Raw genomic sequence first — 24355 nt, forward strand, 5'->3', positions numbered from 1 at the left:
CTGGGATTATGATTTGAAACAAAATCAAGAATTGCTAAACTGACTGAGCCACCCAGGTGCCCCCAGACTATTTCATTTTTAAAAATAGTTTTAAATAGGTGATATAAAAATCCATACACACACAGGTGCTTGCATGCACACACACAGTAAAAAGTTCAAACAGCACAAAAAGCATACGGTAAAATTAAGTCTTCCTTCTTGTTGCCTGGCATTTTCATTCCCCTCCAAAGACGTTCTTTTTTCTACTTTCGCTGTTTGCATTTATCACCTTCAAGACTGTCCTGTATTCGGGGCGCCTGGGTGGCTCAGTCGGTTAAGCATCCGACTTCAGCTCAGGTCATGATCTCACGGTCAGTGGGTTTGAGTCCTGCATCGGGTTCTGTGCTAACAGCTCAGAGCCTGGAGCCTGCTTCGGTTTCTGTGTCTCCCTCTCTCTCTGCTCCTTCCCTGCTTGCGCGCGCACACGCGCTCTCTCTCTCTCTCTCTCTCTCAAAAATGAATAAATGTTAAAAAAAATTTAAAAACAAAAAGACTGTCCTGTATTCACATATATATATATATTAGCTTCATTATAACTATATAATATGTTATTGGATGAATATACCATAGTCATTGAACCGGGTTTCCTGCACTGGATGTATAGGTTCTTTCCATTCTTTTGCTATCACCAATAATGCTTCACTGAGAATGTTTGTACATACTGCTTTTGTGAATTTGTGTAAATATATTTGTAGGATAATTTCCTAGAACTGGATTACTAGAAAAAAAGATATATGCTTCTTCAGTTTTAATAGTTTTATCAGATTGCTCTATTTTCAAAGAAGTGGTTTAATAACAAGTTATACTCCCAACTGTGATGCACCTACATCTAAGAGATGTAAGGAAAACACTACTTCTTCACCAGTGCTGTGTGGATATCAAATATTTGACCTTTAGCAATCTAATAGATAGGAAACAATGTTTAATTATTTGCATTTCTCTTATTATGAGTAAGAATAATACCTTTTCATGTCCTGAAGGTTAGCCTTTTTCTTACTGAAAAGAAACCTTAGAGAAACCTGTGCTCCTTACACTTTCCAGCCATGTAAGTTTGATGACACTAAACTCTCTGGAATTTAGCATTTATATCTGTAGAAAGAGGAAGCTAAAGAGTGTCCAAGATTCTCTTATCTTGCATTGTCAGTGATTGATTACTGCCCTGCTTAAAATCTTTAATGGCATCCTATTGCATTTAGAATAAATTCAAATAAGTTTGGCCTACAAAGCCCTCCTGGTCTCTCCACCAGTCCCACCACACTGCAGCCCTCTCTGACCTCCTTTTTATTAGGTTCCTCCAGAACCTTGGGATTTGGTGATCTCTTTGCCTGGGACACATGTGACCAAGTTTTTCAGATGGCCAGCAACTTTTCATTCTTTAGGCCTCATCTTTAGTGTTAGCCAACGAGAAGTGCATTGCCTGACCACCTTATATAAATAATTCCACACTATTTATTTTCTGTCACATCAGATCCTTTCTCTCATGAAACAAATCTGACATTTTTACTTATTTGTTGGTTAGTTCATTTTCTACCTCCCCACACTAGACTCTAAGCTCTATGAGTACAAAGACCTTATTTATCTTGTAGTACCTGACATAGTAGGTTTGATAAAACAAATGAATATGCATTTATCTTGTCGTATCTTTACCACTTCTGAAATCTTGTTTCTTTGTTGGTTTGTAGTACTGAAAAATTCAAAATGAGCGAGGAAGAGTGAGAGAGAGAGAGAGTGTGTGTGTGTGTGTGTGTGTGTGTGTACTAATTCTTTTTCACAGCATTAGATATATGTGGAGGGAGGGTAGGGTCATTCTTTTCAAAGAAGATGTTTGTCATAAAAGCATTTAGTAGACACGATAGAAAGTAATACATTTTTTTAAAACAGTGAAAGATAATGCAGTTTATCTTAAAATGCTTAAAATTAAATGCTGCAGATATTAGCACAAAATCTGATGTCAAGAAATTAATCTGTGTTAAAGAAAAAGTTTGTGTTTTTATTTTCATCTTGTTTGAAATACTGTATTCTTGATTTTATAAAGTATCTAGGCTATATTTTATGTAGACAATCTGTTGACATAAATTATAAGCAAATAATTTGCATTGTTAAATATAGTTTCAAGTAATGTTAAGTACATGGGCTAAACTTTGCAAGGCAGGAAAATAGTATAATCCAAGAACTAAGTACCTTTTCCTGTAGATATCTACCTTCAGTAATATAGTATGAACATACTTACTTTTCTGTGCCATGTTTACAGCTTTAGAATTTGAAGTCACATCGTGAAAGCCAAATCAATGCATGTGTTTGTTTTCACAGGCATACTTGGGCAAAGAAATATGTGAACTTTGTCTTTGCCTCCACCTTATCACATTGCACTAGCTGTCCCTTTTTTTTTAATGTTTTATTTATTTCTGAGTGAAAGAGAGAGAGAGAGAGAGAGAGAGAGACAGTGTGAGCAGGGGAGGGTCAGAGAGAGGGAGACACAGAATCTGATACAGGCTCCAGGCTCTGAGCTAGCTGTCAGCACAGAGCCCTACGCAGGGCTTGAACCCACGAACCATGAGATCATGACCTGAGCCAAAGCTGGATACTTAACCGACTGAGCCATCCAGGCACCCCTAACTGTCCCTTCTTAAGCTTTGTTTAAACAGAAGATTCCTGGGGGGAAAGTTCATCTGTAGTAGAATAGATTAATAAATTGTGGCAGATTCATAGAGTGGGAAATAATATGTATTAGTGAAATAAACAGAATAATGAACAATACATGTGAATCTCACAAATATATTGAAAGAAGACAGAAGAATATGTAGTGTATGATTCCATTTATATGAGTTACAAAACAGGAAAAACTATTATATAGGAGTCAGAATAGTGGTTACCTTTGGGAAGATGGTTGGTTGTGACTGGGCAGAAAAAGAAGTGAGGTTTCTGGGGTTCTGGCAGTATTCTGTATCACCCAGGTGGTTGTTACTCAAGCTAGTTGACTTTGTGTAAACTCATGAAGCTCTTTTCTTTATCTGTGTTATATTTCATTTTTCTGATCATTTTCATTCAAAACGCATTATATCATTACATTTAACCTGGTCTCCTTCATCTTGTGAAAATTACATGCTTTGAGCCTAGATGTGGGTCATTCTTTTTTCCTGAACAATTTATATTATATCTTTAATCTATAGTTTGACCTGTGTAGATCTTGTTATTCTTCATCTGACAGTGTGTAAACTAGCTCTATGTTACCTGCAACTTGGATAAGAATGGCTTTTATGTCTCCATTTCATTTAAGTCAGTGATAAAATGTTGAAAAAGATAGGCTAATAAAACATTATCCTACTAAAGCGCTTTTTTGTGCCTACTGAATGTATTCATTCAGCAAAATCTGCTAAAATTTACTTACTGAGCTTATTGCACATCTACCAAACTGAGCTATCACCCAGCCTGGAATTCTCCCTCTTGCCCACAAGCATATAGTCAAAGTAGGTTTTTCATAGCACAGTTTGCATTTGGACTCTACTCTTGACAGTTTCGTTGGTCATAAATTATATTTCCCTACATAAATAAAAGTCAAATTTATAACTGCCATGCTGCTGTGTTTATTTTGGCACTGAGCCAGTGCCATTGACAATAATAAAGGAAGAAGACTTTGAAGAGTTTTGATTGTGTGTATTCCTGACCAGAATAGGAAGAAGTTGTTAATGGGAGTAAACAAAGAATGATGTGGTCGCCCCAGAGATATAACTGCGTGGCGCAGCACTTGCATTCAAAGAGAATCTGCACAACCCTCAATTTATGTCTTGACTTAGTAACTTTCTTGAACAACTTTTAAAAGACCTCATCATAAACCATGCAGGAGTTCAAATATGTCGCTTTATTCCCATAATTGTAATAGCCATATTGAGAAAGAAATAGAGTGACCCATGGCACAGTTTGTTTTTGGTATATCCATGCTTAATCCCTTTGATCACATCATTTTTGCAATACTAACAAATCTTTTGCTTAACAATCCTTTCTAGAGATCTGTTAAAAACCACATCATTCTTGGGTGGCTCAGTCAGTTAAGTGTCCGCCTTCAGCTCAGGTCATGATCTTACAGTCTGTGGGTTTGAGCTCCGCATCAAGCTCTGTGCTGACAGCTCAGAGCCTGGAGCCTGCTTTGGATTCTGTGTCTCCCTCTCTCTTTGCCACTCCACCACTGGCTATCTGTCTCTGTCTCTCAAAATAAAATAAAAACAGAAAAAAAATTAAAAAATAAAAAAAAATTTTAAACTACCTCATTCTCCTTGTTAACAAAAAAACCCCCAAAACTTAATGTAATTGAATAGAGTTGAAAACTTTGCTTTCACTCTATCATTGTTACAATTCAGTTTTACCTACTCCAAGGAGGGATTTTCTTCATTTGCTACATTTTTGCTTGGATAAGCTTTATTTCCTTTAATTGTTTTTGGTGTGTTTTTTTGTTTTGTTGGTGACTTTTTTTGCTGGATATGTCTAAATCCATGAATTAATTTTAATAGTAGGATTTTAGGATAATTAAAAGTTAAATATAGGAGATAGTACCCACCCTGGAATAAAAGAGACCCAGCCTTAGCCCTCATGGAACTTACACACCAGCGGTGGGGACACATACCAATAACTGCACCAAGGATAACAATACAGTGGGAACATTGTAGAAAGAGCACTTGAAGGATGGTAGCAATCCCCTCAGAGAAAAGAAACTATATTTCTGAGAAAAAGAATAGCATCCACAGAAGACTGTGTGACCTTTTCAGGGTAGCGTGATCCATGGCAGACCAGGATGGGCAGATGTGCCACCTTAAGGGATTTATCCTGCAAGCAATAAACAATTGAACATATTTGCATGCTAGCCAGATCACCCTTAAAGCAGTATGGTGCATGGTGGTGGAAAGAAGAGACCAAAGAGAAATAGTGTCATGAAAGAGGCTGTTGTAACAATTTCATCTAGTAATGATGAATGCCTGAACTAAAGTAGTGACAAGGAGAATGAAGAGATAGAGAAATTGAGGAGGTAGTGTCTACTCATACATTTCTCTCATGTCAGTTCTTTACATTTCCTACAGGATGCATTAATATCCCTGTGTATTTTTTCTGAAGATCTGAGCTTTTGTGCACAGTCACTGCTATGAAGCTGAGAGTATAAGAAGTCAGTAACTGCAGATCAGTCTGTCATGACAAAGCAAGAATTTTTGATGTAGACATATTTGAAGTTCGCTCTCTTCGTCTTGGTGAGCAGTCCAGGAGAGTAAAAGAAAAAAAAAGATGATCATCAAACCCTTGTTACTCCAATCCCTCAGATTTCAGTTTGTACCTACCTCTTCTCTGACACTTCCTGGGATTTTTCCCAGCCAGACATCGTCTGTTCTGATCTGAACCCTAGAACCCTGTGTCTTCTCATATGACATTTATTTCTTCATAGTTAGCTCTATGATTCTTTTCTCTCTCTGCTATATGGTCGGGCATGTGAGAGGCAGGACCTAACTTCTGCATCTTGGCTTCCTCTCCCACCCATTAGCCCCATGCTTCTCAATTCCACAGAGTGCTTTGAAGGTAGGACAGAGTCAACAAGTATTTGTTGAATAAATGAAAATTTATCCTTTGTGTTCTTTGTTCTAAATCAAAACCTATTTTTTTAATAATTCACAGCAAACATTTTCAGACCAGTGATTATACTTTTGTATCTTCCCTAGAACCTGATGTAGACTGTTTAGACTATAGGCATCAATAAATGCCATCTTGGTTTACCATTTTAGATTTGATTATTTTTAAATTCTTGACAGTAAAGACAAAGAAGAACAGAATAAAATTCATGGCATATTAACTGATGCATCTTCTCAGAAAAAGATTCTCACCTACTAGGTTGTATTTACTTGTATAAATGCTAACAAGTGAGTTGAGTTATATTTGAGCAAGTTTGGGGTACTTGCTCAAATATAGGGAGACTGGTAACCATCCCAAATAGTCGACTCTAACCAATATCAAAAACCACCATCTAGTCATGTCAAGCATACTCCTGATATTAAATATCCTAAAATATACAAATCAAATTAAAATTTAACTACAAATTGAGTACAAAATCAGTAAATATAATCAGAGAAAACTCTTCTCCCCCACTTACTCCTACTCCTGTTTGGGAGTTGAGGAGAAACACAGGCATTTGATAGTTGGAGGCTTTTTATAGAGAATTATTGTTTATCTATGTACTCGGTAAATATATATCCAAGCCCTATTTAGATGTGTGGCAGTACTGGATATCACAGCTATTGCAAAGAATTTCCCCCATGCCTCACTCTCAGATACCCTTCAGTCTAGGTAGGAAGAAAGAAATACATATACACTCAAAAGGGTAGCCTTAAATGTAAAGAGAGTTAGAAAACAGTGAGTACTATGATTGGAAATGGCAGGGAAATGCTGCATGAAAGAACTATCCATGTAAGATGGATAGCATTTCCATAGGTAAAAGAAAATATCAAGTTATCAAGATGTAGAATAGAAGTGTTGAAATAGGAAGCTCATTCTACCAACCATGTCCTAAGCATAGTAATCTATTACATATATGAAACTTGAATTTAGAGAAACATCACATCTAGAACAGTATACTTGGGTCTCATTTGAAATGTTAATAATAGGAAAAATTTAAGCATTAACAGTTAGTGAACATGTTCCTAGTAGGTTTGAATTTTTTTATAAAAATTTGAAGAAAATAGTGTAAAACTAAATGAGCTAGGAAGTATTTCTTCACAAAGGTACACACACATACATACCCAACATTTTGGCATACTATTATCGGACAAACTGGGAAAAATTTCCCTAAAGGAAATACTGTTTAACTAGTCCATAATGAATGATAAGTTTCAATAAGGAGAAAAGACAGTGTAGGTTTATCAGGGTAAAGAACACTAGTGTTTTGAAGTAAGGAAAGTACAGGCTTTCCCTCTTCATCAGAAATGAACACCATCTCTTGCTGGGAATTAGTGCAAATGTTTGACTAGCACCTTATACTCATTGTATAACACACATGTGTATATATACACACAGACTAGCACACATAGAGACATTTGCAATTGTTATATATTCTTATTAATGAGAAATAAAAATGTTAAAAATAAGTAACCAGATTAATTTTTTTCTCAAAAGTATACTTTTTCATATTATTCTACTCCAAAAAAAAAAAAAAAAACCCCACAGATGTTGACGTGCATGCTTTGAAAGCTGAAATGTAGGTGGATGTTCAGACATTTGTATTATCGTGAATGAATTTACACTGCTCCACCGCTACATTTCTAGACCCAAGATTTAAGAGCAGCTTTTCTTTTCCTCAAGCAATTGTGTGAAGCAACAAGTGCAGTCAAAAGTATCAGAGTACATCATTTATTTATAAAAAGTATATATATTCTTATATTTTATAATATATATTTTAATACTTATATGTATGATATATAGTGTGTGTATATGTGTGTGTGTATATAAATAAATATATGTCAGGGCAGTAGCATTAAGTTTAATCTTAAAAATATTCCAAAACATCTTCTTAAAACAGTACGTGAAACCTTGTTTGTGAGATTACTGAAGTGAAAGTGCATTATCACCATGGACCAAATCTGTAACACAAATTGTTGAAGGGGAGCTCCATTTTAATCTTCCTCAGTTACTATTAAAGGAGAAGAAAAGCTTAATAACTATAGCAACAGTATGTTACACCAGCAGTATCTGTAATCAATAGTATCTTTGTTCCTCTACTAAGCTAGGTATAAAGTAAGCAGATGTGTATTTTAATAATCAACAATGTTCAAGAAAATACTATACCTGCACTATAATATCAAACTGAAGATTTAACTTAAAAATTTTTTTGACTAGGGATTGCCTAGGTGGCTCAGTCGGTTGAGCATCCACCCTCAGATCAGGGGTTGAGCATCTGACTTTGGATCATAGCTTGTGAGGCACAGAGACCATATCGGATCCTCTGTCCTCCTCTCTCTCTGCACCTCCCCCGCTTGCTCTCTTTCTCTCAAAAATAAACATTTAGGAAAAAAAATTTTCCTTGCCTTTGAAAATGTACTAATAATTAGAAATTTGGATAAAATGTTGTTTATTCTTATACCTTCTGTTCTAAACATCTTTCATGAACTGATTTTTATGGTCCATGAAGAATACAGTTAGTCCTAACCATACCAAAAATATTCCATTATGTGGAATATCACTATAAAATAGTGATATAGATTTTAAGTACATACCTGAGAAATGAATGTTGTTATAGTGTTATGATATCCAAGGTCAAACCATCTATCTGTTAAGAGTTTGGGGGCTTCTGAATACATACATCTTTGAAAACCTTAGAACTTACCAGTGCATTGGTCAGCATAAGCACTTACTGTGATATTACATTAGTTTCTACCACAAACAAGAGGTTGATGTCTTTGTGCTTCATATATTGCTAAATAATTTTGACCAAAAAAGGACAAAAGTAATGAAAAACTGACCCCACCAGGCCTTTGAAGAAATGTATATTATCCTAATATTGTCAGGATAAAAGTAAGTGAATATTCTTATGGGAGGAGAGGTAGTTTGTTGGTCATTTTTATCCAGGTATCTAAAATATTTAAATTCTTCATTCTGTCTATTTGAAGTATACAGTGTAGTACCTTGTGTCCTACTTCCAGAAGGTCTGTCAGTTCTATTTTCTGTTTTGAAGGATCTATGAAATATTCTTAATCCCAACTCTATAATCAGTGTTTGAGATTTATAATGTCTACTGACTAAAATATTAATTACAACATTTTGGAAGTTGTCCTACAGAAAATTTGAATAACAACACATATCCTTTTATAAACTTTATACATTGTTCAGTTATTGCCCCCAGTTCCCCCATGCCCCGCGCAGTGAGTCACTATAAACCTGTTAGGACATCAGGAGTTCTCAGTAGATTGTCATTTTTAAAAATATTTTTAATATTTATTTATTTTTGAAAGAGAGAGCGAGAGACAGAGTGTGAACAGCGGAGGGCCAGAAAGAGAGGGAGACACAGAATCTGAAGCAGGCTCCAGGCTCTGAGCTGTCAGCACAAAGCCTGACGCAGGGCTCCAACTCACAAATTGTGAGATCATGACCTGAAATGAAATCAGACACTTAACCAACTGAGCCACCCAGGGGCCCTGGTTGTCATTTTTAAGTATGGTATGTGTGGCCTCTTTTCTAATGTAAATATTTTCTATTTTTCCAGTTCATTTGTTTACTGAACAAATACATATTGACATTTTACTCTCCCTATAGGGGATAAAAATCAGTATCAGATAAAATTCTGTTCTTAAGAGCTCCTATATAAATTTGTTCCCTTTATGAATAAACATTCATTGCTAGCTTGTCAACAAAAATTCATTTCTAAAATCTTTGTTTAGTTATATGTACAGCTATCAATTTGTAAAATGAAGTTGGCACTATTTATTTTAAAAAGCTATGTATGGTGCCATTGTTTGCTTTTAAAAGATAGCATTTGTTGTTATACCATAGCAACCAATTTTCTACCTTACAAAGTTAAACGTCACAAATTACAGAAAAAGTAAAAAGTGGCTCAAAGTTTTTAAGATACTACTTCAAATGCTTTTTTTAGGGATAGGAGATTCAGGCAGCAGGAATAGAACATTAGGAAATGGGAGTGTATTTTTTCCACACAATTCTGAATCATAGTATTTGACATTTCTTTTTCCTTGTTTCTATCAGATGCATTTTCACAAAGCCTTAGGGAAAACTAACCTTTGAGTATTTTTAGGGTAGTAGTCTTACAGAAAATACTGGAAGGAAAAAGGTAAACCCAAAACAACAGGCTTCAGAAGCTCTGAGATGTGAATGAAGCGAGATAAGGTGGAAATAGAGACTAGAGAAATAATGTTCAAAATCACAGAATGGTAGTAGAGATGAGAGTGTAGACAAATGAAGAATGGGAGAGGAAAAGAAGTGAAGAAATTCCCTGGGATAATAGAAAAATAGGTAACTTTTTAAAAAGGAAAACAAAACCATGTAGTTATCATGAGAGAAAAATAAAATTTAAGAAATCCCTTTTAATATCAGATATTCCTTCAGCAAAACTAAATAGTAATTCTTGAATACTTTACTGGAGGACAAAAAAGATACATTAATGGCAGTTCTTGGCATGAGGTAAAAGTCTATGTACCTCTATTTTGTGGTGAGGTGGGAAATACATCCTTCTGTATAAGGATACCTCAATCCAAAGAATCACTCAAGGTAAGAGTAGTTACCTTGAACTATTCTATTATAGATTTACCCTTTACCTTTTCCTCTCTGCTCTTCTCAGCAAAGTAGGTTCTGGGGGGTGGGGGGTAGCGGGGGTGGGGGATTAGGGCCACAGTCAGAAATGGTTCTTCGGCCATTTCTGGTTGTTCTTTGCCTGCAGCATCTAGTCCTCCTTTCCTATATACCTACTTCAGACTGTGGTTTGAATTGCCCCTCTTTTCTCCATTTCCTCTCTTTCTATTTTTGTTTGTTTCACCTGTATTCATTTATCTCTTGGTTTGGTCAGCTCTTCCACGTACAAAAAAAAGCTTCCACGATGTTGACCGTAGAAAAGCCATGTTGTGAACTTAGGAATAAGTAGTGTCGTCAACCATAAAGGATTCATTCCATTCCTCAGGGTTTAGTTTAGGAAGGAATGCTATGTAACAACCCTATTATAAATTCCTTTTATATATTATAAAATGCCCCTTTTATCACTGCACTCTCATGATCAAAAACTACAGAATAACAGACCAACGTCTTTCGCATTCAGCACCCACTCCTTCACTCTCAGTCCAACTTCAGCCTTATTTTACTTTTTAAGTAAACTACTTTGTTAGCTATCTGTTAATAGTATACAGTACCATTAGTATCAGGTCAGTTCATTATATCTGTTTTCCACATATGTTTAAAGATTCTTCACTAGGATAGGGGCACCTGGATGGCTCAGTGGGTTGAGTGTGACTTCAGCTCAGGCCATGATCTCACAGCTCATGAGTTCAAGCCCATCATTGGGCTGTCAGCACAGAGCCAGCTTCAGATCCTCTGCCCCCTTCTCTCTCTGCCCCTCCCCCACTCATGCTTGCTCTTGTGCTCAGTCGCGCTCTCTCTCTCTCAAAACAAACATTTTTTAAAAAAGATTCTTCACTAGAATATTCTAAATGCTGAGGTTTTTTAAAAGTTATTCAGAGATCAAGTCATATTAAAATACTACTTGTTTACCTTTTTTTTTTAACTGACTTGATTTTTATTGCCTTCAGTAGTCTTAGAGATGACTTGGCATTTGGCCATAAGAATGATAATAATAATAGCTAGAATCATTATACATTTTTTCTCTTTGCTAAACTTTATATGAATTCTCAATTTACCAAAATTTGATCTGAAAAAGCTTACTAAATCCCTCTATCTGTAGCTTTTCTGTGTGAAGTCAAACTGTTGAGATCTAGAAATCATATAAACTTACTTATTTTCCTGTAGTTTTCATAAAATTCTGTGGGACTGTGAGTTTTTCCATGTGTGTATTGGTTTGTTTTTGTTTATTTTGTTCCCTTCCTACTTATAACTTCCTTTTTGTTTTAAGTTTATGTATTTATTTTGAGAGAAAGAGAGAGAGAGAGAGAAAGAGCATGTGCACAAGCTGGAGGAGGAGCAGAGAGAGGAGAGAGAAAATCCCAAGTAGGCTTCACACTCTCAACACAGAGCCCCACATGGGGCTTGACCTCACGAACTGTGAGATCATGACCTGAGCTGAAACAAAGAGTCAAAGGCTTAACTGACTGAACCACCAAGGCACCCCTATAACTTCTTTATTTACTATTGAAATTGCCTCAACTCTGCACGTTTGAATTCCTCTGAACTTGTGTTTGGGTTTCTTTATCCATAAATGAGGATAATAACCACACGTACCTCACAGGGAGATTGTCCAGATTAAGTTACATAGTAAGCAGCTCCCATAGAGCATTGCTAAGCACATAAATATTGCAGAATTGTTCACCATTGTTAATATTTATTATTTTCTTGGTTACACTTCTGTTTTACACATGCCATATATTTTTTTATTTCATGGAATAAACATAGAGAAACCAGTACCTTTTCCTCTCTGGTATACATGCAAAGTTTAGAAACTTTGTGGTATTTGTGAATACTGCCACTTTCAAATAATGTCTCTTTTGTGTGTAATATAGTACTCACTGAGAGAGTGGGCATTCAGCCAGCTCTATAATTGCTGTTAATTTACTGTATCATTAACAGAATTAGTCATTGTTTCATTTTAGACTGTGTTAAAATATAGTTTACTTCAACACTGCTGAGGCCTATATGAAAAATCAGGTTGTCGTTTCCAGCTAGTCATGATGAATACTTTGTATTGTGTGGTATGTATATTGAATTATTAATCTCTTAAATAAATAACTGCCACTTCATATGTCTACAAACATAAAATGTATTGCTTCTTTCCCAAAGGAGAAAGGAAGCCTGTATATTATTTCCATTTTACATTTAGGAAACCTGTAAATTTGCTACATTTTATATAATCGCTTTGGGTTAGTGTGAGACCTATAAAAAATGTAAACAAAATAAAAAGGAGGGCATCCTACTTATGTTTATGTTTATGTCACTGTCTCTAATTTAATAGAAAGTGTCATATGGTTGGCCATTTATTATCCATTAATCCATTAAGTATCTCAGCTGTTGTGCTTCGTAATTAATTGTCATTATGTATGAGACACTTTTGCAGTTATAAAGCAGAAATGAATCATCTTGTCTTAGAAATGTAGGTTCATTGGACATCTGTTAAATTATGTTTTCTCTATGCAATACTAATTAATAAGTATGTGTTGTTGGATCAACATAGCCGACATAATGGGTTTAAGTTCACTGTTCAAGAGCAGCTGTTCTACCATTTTATGGGGGATGGGAGTTGGGGAATGATGCCTCTGGTGGAAATATTAAACTCAGAGAGCTTTGAGTTTTGGTTTTGATGGACCCTCAGGCATTGATTGAGCACCTGTTGTGTATATGCTCAATGAATTAAAATAATGGGAATTGCCTAAATGATATTTTGTCTACATGGTTAAGTTTAGATACCAGATCATTTCTCCCTCAGTTGTTGGAGATTCAGCAGTGTTTTAATCCATATATGATTATATTACTGGAAAAAATTGTTGAAGCCATGAAAACCCATTTGTACAAAAGTCATACAGCCAGCTTAAAAAAAAAAGAAAGAAAAATTCTTAATTGTTTTAAAGTACTATATTGCTTTTTTCAGTCCCCTTTAAAAGACTGTTAAAATCCAAGCCTTCAAGTGGTAAAATTGTACTCCTAGGAATGTGCCATTCCTAGAAGCTTTGTTAAATTTTTTATTTTCTTTCTTTTTTAACTGACTGAGAAAGAAAACTGCTGTATGCAAGCCAAACAAGCGTTGGTTGAGCTAGTTTCAAGCTACTGTGTCTTTAACTGACACAGTATTTTGTTCAAAATAAAGTAGTTGAGACATCATCTATAAGAGATTTTTATAAAGATTTAAGTATAAATCACTTCTTCCTAAGGGATGAATCTGTATTGCCTTATATTTTGGCATATATGATACAATCTCTTCTCAAACTAGTGTTGTCCTTGAGGCCCATGAAGAAGCAGATGCAGAACATTCTACAGTCCAAGGCACACGGGACTTCTACAGGAAAATAATGTGCACTGGAGATGAGCTCCTGCTCAGATTACAGTCCGCTCTGTGGTACGATGCTATCCTGAAGGAGAATCAGCTGGAGTACCATTTCTGAAACTGGAGGCAGTAGAACAAGTCAAAAATGAGATAATCATTTAAAGAGAAAAAGAATAGAAAACATAATGAGAGAACAAGTCACTAATAAAAAAGAGCACACAGATTTGAAAAAACTAAATTGTACCTCATTCAATATAGATATGTTCCTGAAACAGTTTATATAAATTGAATTTTTATAAGTTAGATAAGAAGGAATCTAATTATTGGTTCCTAGTCAAGTCATACCAGGTATCTTCCCCTTGGAGGGCTTGTGTGTAGTCAGGTGCTACCCAGCCAGCAAGGGCCCTGGGGATTGAACAGGATGCTCCCATCTTCTAAGAGATTGATTTCCTTCTCATGAGGACGGAAATTTCCTAGTTGTGTGTTTTTCTACATCTGTACTTAAAAGGAACTGAGAAAGACTTTTAAAATTTACATATCTATGCTGCAAATATCTTTTATTCATTATTTAAATAGTATTTGAAATCTTTTCTAAAAAGTAGCTGTAGCCTACAGTCAAATGCAGCATGCTACACAGTCTCATTCACAGTGGGGTGGGCCTCATCTTCAAACTTGATGGTTTCTAAGTAATGTTTAATTTTAATTCCTTTACTGACACTTATGATAGGAGAAACCTATTTCCAGGGTTTTTTTTTTTAATTTGAGAATGGGTTTTGTTGTGTTCTGCTAATGTGTATTTCATAGAGTTTCCTTAAAATTTGTGATTCCCCTCACTTATAATTAGTTTCTCCAGTTTTTATTTTGTCTTATGATGTGTTAGTTGTTGATGCAGTGCTCTGAAGTCCATTTTAAGAGCACTTGAAGTCTCAAAAAGGATGGTAGTACTGACATTTTTAAAATGTGTATTAACCTGTTCAAATAAACTAGTTACATGGTGAGCCTACAGCCAAGATCCATTTGAATGATGTTAACCATGCTATTTTTGGGCTTCTGTTACATGATTCACTGATTTATGGCACAGGAGCTCCAAATATTTCCTCTCTGGGTCTCCATGGAAAAGTATTTTTAAGAGGAATGTATTTCTCACTGATCTCATACTTCCTCAGTAATATCACCATGTCATTTATGTCCTGATGAGACGTTTTTTGAAAAATGGAAGCTATGTGAAAAATAGGATTGTTACTGAAATACTATTTTAAATGATCATTTCTAATGTCATTATCAGCTTCCCAGCTTGGAGGTATTTCTTTACTTTAAAACATTTTCCTAAATTATGTCTTAAATTGGTTGGCAGAAATAATTTATTAAAATACTTTCTTCTCTATATATACTCATGCACTACATGATTTCTCTCCCTTTACAAAAATACTTTTTGTCTCTAAGTGAAATGTCTGTACCATAGAGCAAGGGAGTGTTACAAAGAAAACACAATTTAAAACTCTGGCGATAGGGGAATTATTATGTGAACACAGGCATTCTGAAATAGCCTTGTAAACCTAGGAGACGTGAAGAGGGGACGGGAGACTAGCACTGCTGAGTGCCAAGCTTGGTGTTAGAACTTCGTATGTGCCTCAGCCTTCACAGCCACTGTGGGTGTAGCTAGTATTTTCTTCATTTTAAGATGAGCAAACTGAATCTCAAACAGGCTAAGTTGATTCATCCAAAGTCAGCATTCACCTCAAGTCCAGGTAGCTCCCAAAACCACATATTCATCTCATAATATAAGTCTTGGATCTTGGAAATAGAGTCAGCCTTAGAAATAATCTCATTTAAGTCTCATTTTGTCAGGAAATAGGGGCTCTGAGTAGCAAAGTAACTTCCCATACATAGATCATTCATTAAGTAGCATTCTTTTATGCTGTAGTCAACATAAAAAATTGTGTTAATTCTTTCTAAAATTATTTTTTAGAGAGGAGTGATTCTGTGAGGCATAGAAATAGCACAGCTACATTTTAAGTTCCCTTTTAAGATAAAGTAATAATGCAACTGAGAAATATACATCCATGGTGTATTGTTTCCTATTGCTGTTATAACAAAGTAACACAAATTTGGTGGTTTAAAACAATGTGAATTTCTTGTCCTGCACTTCTGGATGTCAGCAAACTAAAACCAAGGTGTCAGCAGAGCTGCATTCCTTTTTGAGGTTTGAAAGGGAAATTTCTTTCCTTGCCTTTTCTGGCTTCTTGAGGCCAACTACATTCCTTGGATCATGGCCCCCTCACTCTGACTCCTTGCTTCCTCACCTCACTCCCGACTCCCTGGCATCCCCTACTGATCTTCCTGCTTCCCTCTTAAAAAGCCCTTGTGATTATATCCAGCCCACCCACAAAATCACCCCACCTCAAGAACCTTGACTTAATCACACCTGCAAAGTCCCTTTTACCATATAAGAACATATTCACAGATTCCAGGGATTAAGATGTATACCTCTTTGGAAGAACAGGCCATTATCCTGTCCACCACACACATACACCCCTACCTGCCTCTGTGTGTGCTTAGGTATCACACATAAATTAAAACACCTCTGAAGCAGTTGGTGGAGTGTCTGACTCTTGGTTTCGGCTCAGGTCATGTCACGATTCATGGGTTCAAGCTACACATACGGGCTCTGTGCTAACAGTATGGAACTGCTTGGGATTCTCTCTCTCTTCCTTCTCTCTCTGCTTCTCCCATACTCTCTCTCTCAAAATAAGTAAATAAATTTTTAAAAATTCAAATACTTCTTGTCTAGAGTCATCTTGGAATTAGACAAATAAGTTTTCCATATCACTGTATCCAAATCCTTTAAAAATTTTCCTTAATATATGGAAAATGTTCTAAAATGTGCTATCTTCCTTGCCTTCAAAAACAGTATTCTCGATATAATTTTACCTCTCCTTGAGGAATGCTAGCTATCATTATAAACGTCAATATTGAGCTATGCTTCAAAAAGAGCAATAAGTGCAAATGCAGGTATAGGTTAGGTGATACACAGGACTCAGTGAGTATTAAGCCCTGCAGTGGAACTGGAATTTTCTTTATGGTCATTTTTTATCATTTTTTTTTTGTCAGAAGGGTGACATGAAGGCTGTACTGTTGTCCAGCCCCCTGAACAGGCTAACATGATGGGCCTTCTGTCGGATGAGGGTGGGAGAAGAGTGCTTTCTCAGCCTTTAAGAGTCGTCTGACATGTGCACAACCCTTGATATTTGTCAATATTCAGAGCATCATTTTTTATTTCAGCATCACCAATGTCTAAAGGACTGCAGACAATTCCTTATCAGTTTGCATGTATTCTTCTCTCTCACTTCCCCTGGTTTCAGTGATAGGGTCCAGAAGAGAATGCTAGCTGTATCAGGATCTGTCATGAGCAAGTTTGTGCCTTGATTAGGGAACAATTTTGCTGACCTGACCAGGCCACATATTTTTCGAGTTTTATTTATTATTTAGATAGGCAGTAACAACAATAAAAATTTCTATGTTGGAATACCTGGCACGTATTGAATACTTACTAAGTATTTATTATTTTTTTATTTTTGGCTTAACCTGTGTGAAATCTTCTCTGAAATAATATTTTGATCTGTAGGACAATTTAGTAAAGTAACATTTGGGTACAAAAATATTAAAAATATGCCCTGCTCTCTCAGGTTATTCTCCACAGTTTTCCAGTTTTCAGTCTACTGTAAATTATGGTTCTAAAATCCTCTTGTATCTAAAGAACAATAAGATGTTACAACTCCTCAGAAAGATACTTGTCTCTTTGAGCACTAGCCTGTGATCTGTTAGCAGTTGTGCAGCAAACAATGGGCTCTTTCTGTGTGCCAGGCACTGCATTGGACATCCGTTAAAAGAAGATACTTTCATGAGTAATTCCCGGTTTGATGGGGAGGTCCAGGAGGTCCTGTGGCAGTTGTGATAACAGCAGTAGGGGTGTGATAAGGGAACTCTGAAGAAGTTATTGTTTACATTATAACAGGTAAATGTGTAACACCTCTTAAAACTCTGGGGTCATCAGTTTGTTTATCCCCTCCAAACAGTGATATTTATGAAAAATAAACTCAAAATAGAATAAAAACACAAATGCGAGACCTGAAACTGTAAAACTCCTAGATAAAGACCCAAATGTGAGACCCCAAACCATAAAACTCCTCAAAGAAAATACAGTGGTAATTTCATTGACATCAGCTGTAGCAGCATTTTTCTAGATCTGTCTCCTAAGGCAAGTGGAACAACAACAAAAATAAACTATAGGGACTATACCAAAATAAAAAGCTTTTGCACAACAAAGGAAATCATCAACGAAACAAAAAGGCAGCCTACTGAATTGGAGAAGATATTTGCAAATGATATATCCTATAAAGGGTTAATATCCAAAAAATATAAAGAATGTATATAATTCAACACCAAAACAAATTGAAAAAATAGTCTGATTAAAATATGGGCAGAGGACCTAAATAGACACTTTATCCAAAGAAGACATACAGGTGGAAAGATGCTCAACATCACTAATCATCAGCCACTGTGTAAAACAGTATGGAGGGTCCTCAAAAAAGTAACAATAGAAATACCATATGATTTAATAACCAGTACTGGGTATTAACCCAAAGAAAATGAAAACACTTAATTCGAAAAGCTATATGCAATCCAAGTGTCCATTAATAGGTGAATGGATAAGGTGTGTGTGTATACGTGTGTGTGTGTGTGTGTATACAGAGAGAGAGAGAGAGATACATCCACAATAGTATATGCGATCTTGCCATTTGCAGCAACGTGGATGGACCTAGAAGCTATTACACTTAGTGAAATAAGTCAGACTGAGAAAGACAAATACATATGATTTCATTTATATGCAGAATCTTTAAAAAAATCAAATGAATAAACAAAAAGAATCAGGCCTATAAATACATAGAATAGACTGATTGATAGTTAACAGAGGAAAGGGGTTGGAGGATAGACAAAATGACTGAAGGGGAGTGGGAGATCCAGGTTTCCATTTTTGGAATGAATACGTCACGAGAGTAAAAGGCACAGCATAGAGAATATCGTCAATGATATTGTAAGAGCATTGTATGGTGACAGGTGTAATAGCATTATATGGTAGCTACATTTGTGGTGAGCAGAGCTTAATGTAGAGATATGTTGAATCACTATGTTGTACACCTGAAAGAAATGTAACATTGCCAAATATACACAAATAAAAACATATTTTAAGGTGCTATCTGTGGGAGCATTAGCACTTGTTGGAACGATGCGCATACCTGTTTGATTCAGTGTGGTTTATCTATGAATATCTGTTGGGACAGAAGTTAACAAACCACCCAAGTAGATCCTTTAATCAGTATTGCAAAATATTAAAGTGTAAAACATTCCCTGTCTGAAAAATCTGCAATATTCTTTGCAAACTCATGCTTTATTTTTATCCAACTATATTTCACTTTTAATATCTCCACTTAAAACAGAGTCAGTAGTAAAAAAAAAAAAACAGTCTAATTAGAAAACAGGCAAAAAACATGAAGAGCCTCTCTCAAAAAAGAGGGTATCCAGATTGCAAAAAAAAAAAAAAAAAAAGCACATGAAACTGTGTTCAACATCATTAGCAATTAGGGAAATGCAAATTAAAACCACAGTGTGGTACCACTTCACCTAATCAGAAGGACTGAAATAAAGCATAGTACACTAAATGCTGGCAAAGATGCAAAGAAACTGGATCACACTGCTGGTAAGAATGTAAAATGGTTCAACTGCTCTGGGAAAAAGTAAAGCAGTTTCTTATAAAACTAAATATGAGCTTATCGTACGACCCAGCATTTGCACTCTTGGGCATTTATCTCAGAGAAATGAAAACTTACATTCATACAAATACACACACACATGTTCACGACACCTTTGTGACAGCTGAAAACTGGAAACGATCTATTTGTCCTTCAGTGGATAAATGGTTCAGTAAACGGGTACATCCATAGCGTGGAATACTACCCAGCAATATGAAGAAACAAACTATCGATACATGCAACCCTTAGATGGGTCTCGTGGGAAATGTGCAAATAAAAAAAGCCAATTTCAAAAAGTTACATCCTATATGTTACCACTTATATAACATTCTTGAATGCCAAAATCATAGAGATGAGGAACAGAGAGTGGCTGTCAAGAATTAGGAAGGAAAGGGTTTGGAAAGTGACCTCTAAATGGTAACACAAAGAATGTTTGTGAAAGAAATGTTCTGTATCTTGGCAGTGATGGTGGTTACACAGATCTACATGTGATAAAATTGTATAGAAACACATGTACATGAGTGCATATAAAACTGATGACAAATGGAAAAGGTCAATGGACTGTATCAATGTAAGTTTCCTGTGATATTATATTACAGTTATGCAGGATGTTACCATTGGGGAAAAGTGGATGAGGAACATAATGTGATCCATTGGTATTTTTTTAATCTTTTTTTTTTTTTATGTTTATTTACTTTTTGAGAGAGAGAGAGTCAGAGTGTGAGTAGGAGAGGGGGAGGGGCAGAGAGAGAGAGAGAGAAGGAGACACAGAATCCGAAGCAGGCTGTAGGCTCTGCACTATCAGCACAGAGGCCAACACGGGGCTCGAACCTACGAACCCTGAGATCATGACCTGAGCTGAAGTTGGATGCTTAACCAACTGAGCCACCCAGGGGCCCCAGTCGGTATTGTTTCTTACAGCGTAGTGTGAATCTATAATAAACTCAAAAGTAAGAGTTAAAAAAAGAAAAACAGAGGCATTGAGGCTGAGTAGGAGAGCATGGGCTTTTAGGTCCACAAAGCTGTGTTTAAATTCTGACTCCCCTACTCACAGCTGTGCAACTACATGCCAGTTCTTTAACCTTTATGCCTTCATTTATTTTTTTCCTCCAGCTTTATTGAGATATAATTAAATTTAACATTGTATTTATTTTAGGTGCACAAAATAATGATTTGATACATGTATGTATTGCAAAATGATTACCACAGTAAATTTAGTTAACATTCCTCACCTCACAGAGTTATAGTTTCTTTATTTTAAAAGTGGCTACAATAATGCTACTTAGTTCTTTGAGTTATTTTAAGGATTAACTGGCTCTGCATAGCCAATCAGTATCTGGTAGATTTTAAAAACATTGTATATGAAAACCACTCATCATTTACTTGGATCATAAAATTATTTTGTCTTCATCCGACAAGACACTCTGACTTCTTGGCACAATTTTATTATTACTAGGTATTTCCAATTCTGCTCATGTCTTTATTTCTTTCTACTTTTATGGGATTAACTCTGTTCTTTTTCCTTCCTTAAACACTTATGAAATGTCTTTCTTCCTTTCTAAGTTTTGTATTTGAAACTATAGATTTCCCTTTGACAACTGTTTTAGCCAAATCACAAAGTTTGTATTGACAATCCAACGTTTCGTTGTCATTTAGTTATAAATGTAGCTGATTTTTTTTTCTTTGATCCAAGAATTTTTTGAAAAATGTGCTTTTCAGTTTCCCAGACACTTGATAGGGGATCTTTATGGTCTTAATAATTCTTTGAAATATGTTAAGCTTCCTCTGTGGCTCAGCATGTGATCAGTTTTTATAAATGTTTCTTATATGCTTGGAAAAGAATATATATTCTTTGTTGAGTGTGGAATTTTATCTTCAATCCCTTAATTTTATTAAATTGGTTGTTCATGTTTTCAGTATCCTTACTACATTTTCATATGGATGACCTCAGTTACTGCAGCACAATGTCCCTCTGATTGTACTTGTCTCATTTTTCTCCTTATAATTCTGCTGATTTTTGCTTCTTATATTTTTTGGCTATCTTATTAGGTACAACAGATTCAGAATTATTACATTTTTCTGATGTTCATTTTATCATAAGACATTGATTATTCATTTTGCTTTAAACATATTTTTGATCTGATAGTAATATAGCTATTTAAGCTCTTTTTCAGTTGGTGTTTGCATAGTTTATGTGCCCAGGATTTAGAATTCTAAGGGAATACATTTTTCTCCCCTCTTCAGAGCCCAGACTTTCTCCAGCAAGTGTCTTTGCTCTCTCTCCCAGAAGGCATTATCCTTTCAAGTCCATCCACTTACTTAAAGACTAGCTTCCCCAAGTGTCCTAGTCTATGTAAGCACTCTCAGTCCAACCTCTGGCCACATGAGGACCTAAGGTTTCACCTTTTTCAATGAGGGCAAAAAACCCAAGCCTCCCTCCATTTTATCCAGACTGGCTCCTGTCCTTCAACCCCTCCTTTTTACCGAAGTCTCTGCCCCTGGCAATTACACTGTCAGCTCACGTGCTTACTGTAATTTTTGTTTTTCAGTTCTGGCCTCTGGGGATTTCCTCTGAAAATTCAGCTAGGCATTTTTCTTTTAATGTTATTTACATTTCTTCAGCATTGCTAGGTGTTTGGAATGTGTTTGTGTGGAATAGATGTCAAGGGCATCTATAAGGTCCAGCATGTTACTAGAAGGACAGTTCTTATTAGGAGTACTGATCTAGGCTGAAAATGGTACTGTGTTATCTAATAATTATAGAAGACTGGATCTCTCCTTTCTGAGTCTTGATATATTATTATGAATTAAGTAAATCTGATGTTTGAGCGGAGGCTGGATACCCTGTGAGGTAGCAACACCTACAAAATCTGCCATGTAGTTTTTGTTTTGTTTTGTTTTGTTTTTGATTTTTTTTTTTTTTTNTCAGAGCCATTTTGAACTTGGGAGACCAAAAGATTGGTCTTTAAAACAGCAAGGTTTTTTTTTTTCAACTTACAAATTTGGGAACATTCGTAAACATGATGTTAATAAATAGCATTAAGATCTTATTGTTGCTTACACAAGACTTTTATAAAACAGAGTTTTACCAGAGTTACAAAACTGATTTAGACTGAAATTTTTAATCAAGTTCTTGAAAAATGTTATAAGCGTGTTTAAAAATTATACCTAAGCAACATACAATGGTGATCTCGCTTTCATAGGGAAGAGATAGGCTACACTAATATTACACTCAAAATATAGAAATTAAGGAGGAAAAGGTTCATAAATTGTAACTAATAGAGTTTTTTATAAACTTGGTATATTATTTACATTCATGCCTAATTCATGTTTTTAAACCATGACAGAAAAGAATATTTATGTCCTTTTTATAGTATTTCCATGCTGTTTTAAGCTTTAAAATATACAAAATCCTTAAAACAACTGGACTCCAACAAGTTTTTCTTTGAAATGTTATTTTATTTTACAGAAAGAGAAAGCATGCATGAGTGGGGAAGAGGGGCAGAGGGAGAGAGAGAATCTTAAGCAAGCTCTACACCCAGCACGAGCCCGAAGTGAGGCTCCATCTCATGACCCTGGGATCATGACCTGAACCGAAATCAAGAGTCCTATGATCAACAGACTGAGCCACCCAGGCACCCCTTTGAAATATTTTTAGAAGCCACAGTTAGTTTTTCCCTTATGAACACTCCTATAATCATACCAAGAGGAAATTCAGTCCCCAGAACATTAGCTAACCAGTAGGACTCTTCACCAAAGCAAAAGAACATGATTTTGCTATTGGGGTTTATTTAGTTCTCTTTGCCCAGAATAACAAGTTCTAAAATAATAATTTTGTTTATTGATGCTTCTCTTGTGCCTAAGGAATAATTAAGTGTATGGTTTAACCAGTGACCCTTGGATTATTTTGTCTAATAAAAACATTACATTTTCTTCTAGGTTACCTTCCGGACAAGAATTTATCACTGTAATATTAACAGCCAGGGTGTCATCTGTCTGGACATCCTAAAGGACAACTGGAGTCCAGCCCTAACCATTTCTAAAGTTCTCCTCTCCATCTGCTCACTTCTTACAGACTGCAACCCTGGTAAGAGACTTTAAATCCAATGTTGAACCCAAGTCTATTCAAGACTTCAATGTCAGACCTTAGTAAATTGTTTACTTTACTACCACCACCACTACTATAACTACTATTATTATTATTGATTTTAAATTTCCACAGTATGTAAATACTTTCTTTTTGAGTCTTCTCATTAGTCTTTTTGAGACCTCTTATTTGCCAAAAAGGAGAAAGCATAATGTGATAAAAATTAATGAAAAATCATTTTGGATAGAAGTGCATTTAAAGAATGCATTACATTCTGCTGCCAAATAATAATAAAAATTCAAATTGAATAGCTTAATCTTTAATTAGATGCCTACCAGAAGATGTTAATTTGAGAAATGTGGGCTATTAAAATCTGATAACAACCAAGCAGCACCACACAGACGTGACCTTGTTGGTATTTTAATAACCATGTGTCCTTTCAAGCTAATAGAACAAAAAGGCTGAATGGTCCTCAACTAGGAAATATACCTTCCCAGGAAAACTAAAGAGAGTTTATGACGAAGCTTTTGTGGCTTGTTGGTGTGCTTAATGCTGAAAGTTTTCACTTTCTGTGTCGTCCCACATGTGTGATGATGTTTTTGACCAGTTTCTCTTAATTAAAAGACAAACCAACTGCCAAATTTTCACATATCTGGGTTTATTTTGGAAAGTACAAAAATCTAAAGATAGCTACAGAGTTTTCATTGATGTCTTTAGTGAGAAATTCTTCTTTGAGTCTTTAACTAG

At 35.6% G+C, this 24355-nt stretch overlaps 1 protein-coding gene across 1 annotated transcript in view; it reads left to right on the plus strand.

Moving 5' to 3' along the window:
• The window catches only part of UBE2E2 (ubiquitin conjugating enzyme E2 E2), a 373168-nt gene that overhangs the window by 303842 nt on the left and 44971 nt on the right, over window positions 1-24355 (plus strand). The window contains exon 4 of the mRNA XM_077760694.1: window positions 23461-23608. Coding sequence (XP_077616820.1) covers window positions 23461-23608 — 148 coding nt within the window. The remainder of the gene's footprint in view (window positions 1-23460; window positions 23609-24355) is intronic.

This window comes from Crocuta crocuta, unplaced genomic scaffold (assembly GCF_008692635.1).
Source record: "Crocuta crocuta isolate KB4526 unplaced genomic scaffold, BGI_CrCroc_1.0 scaffold253, whole genome shotgun sequence".
Classification (NCBI taxonomy): Eukaryota; Metazoa; Chordata; class Mammalia; order Carnivora; family Hyaenidae; genus Crocuta; species Crocuta crocuta.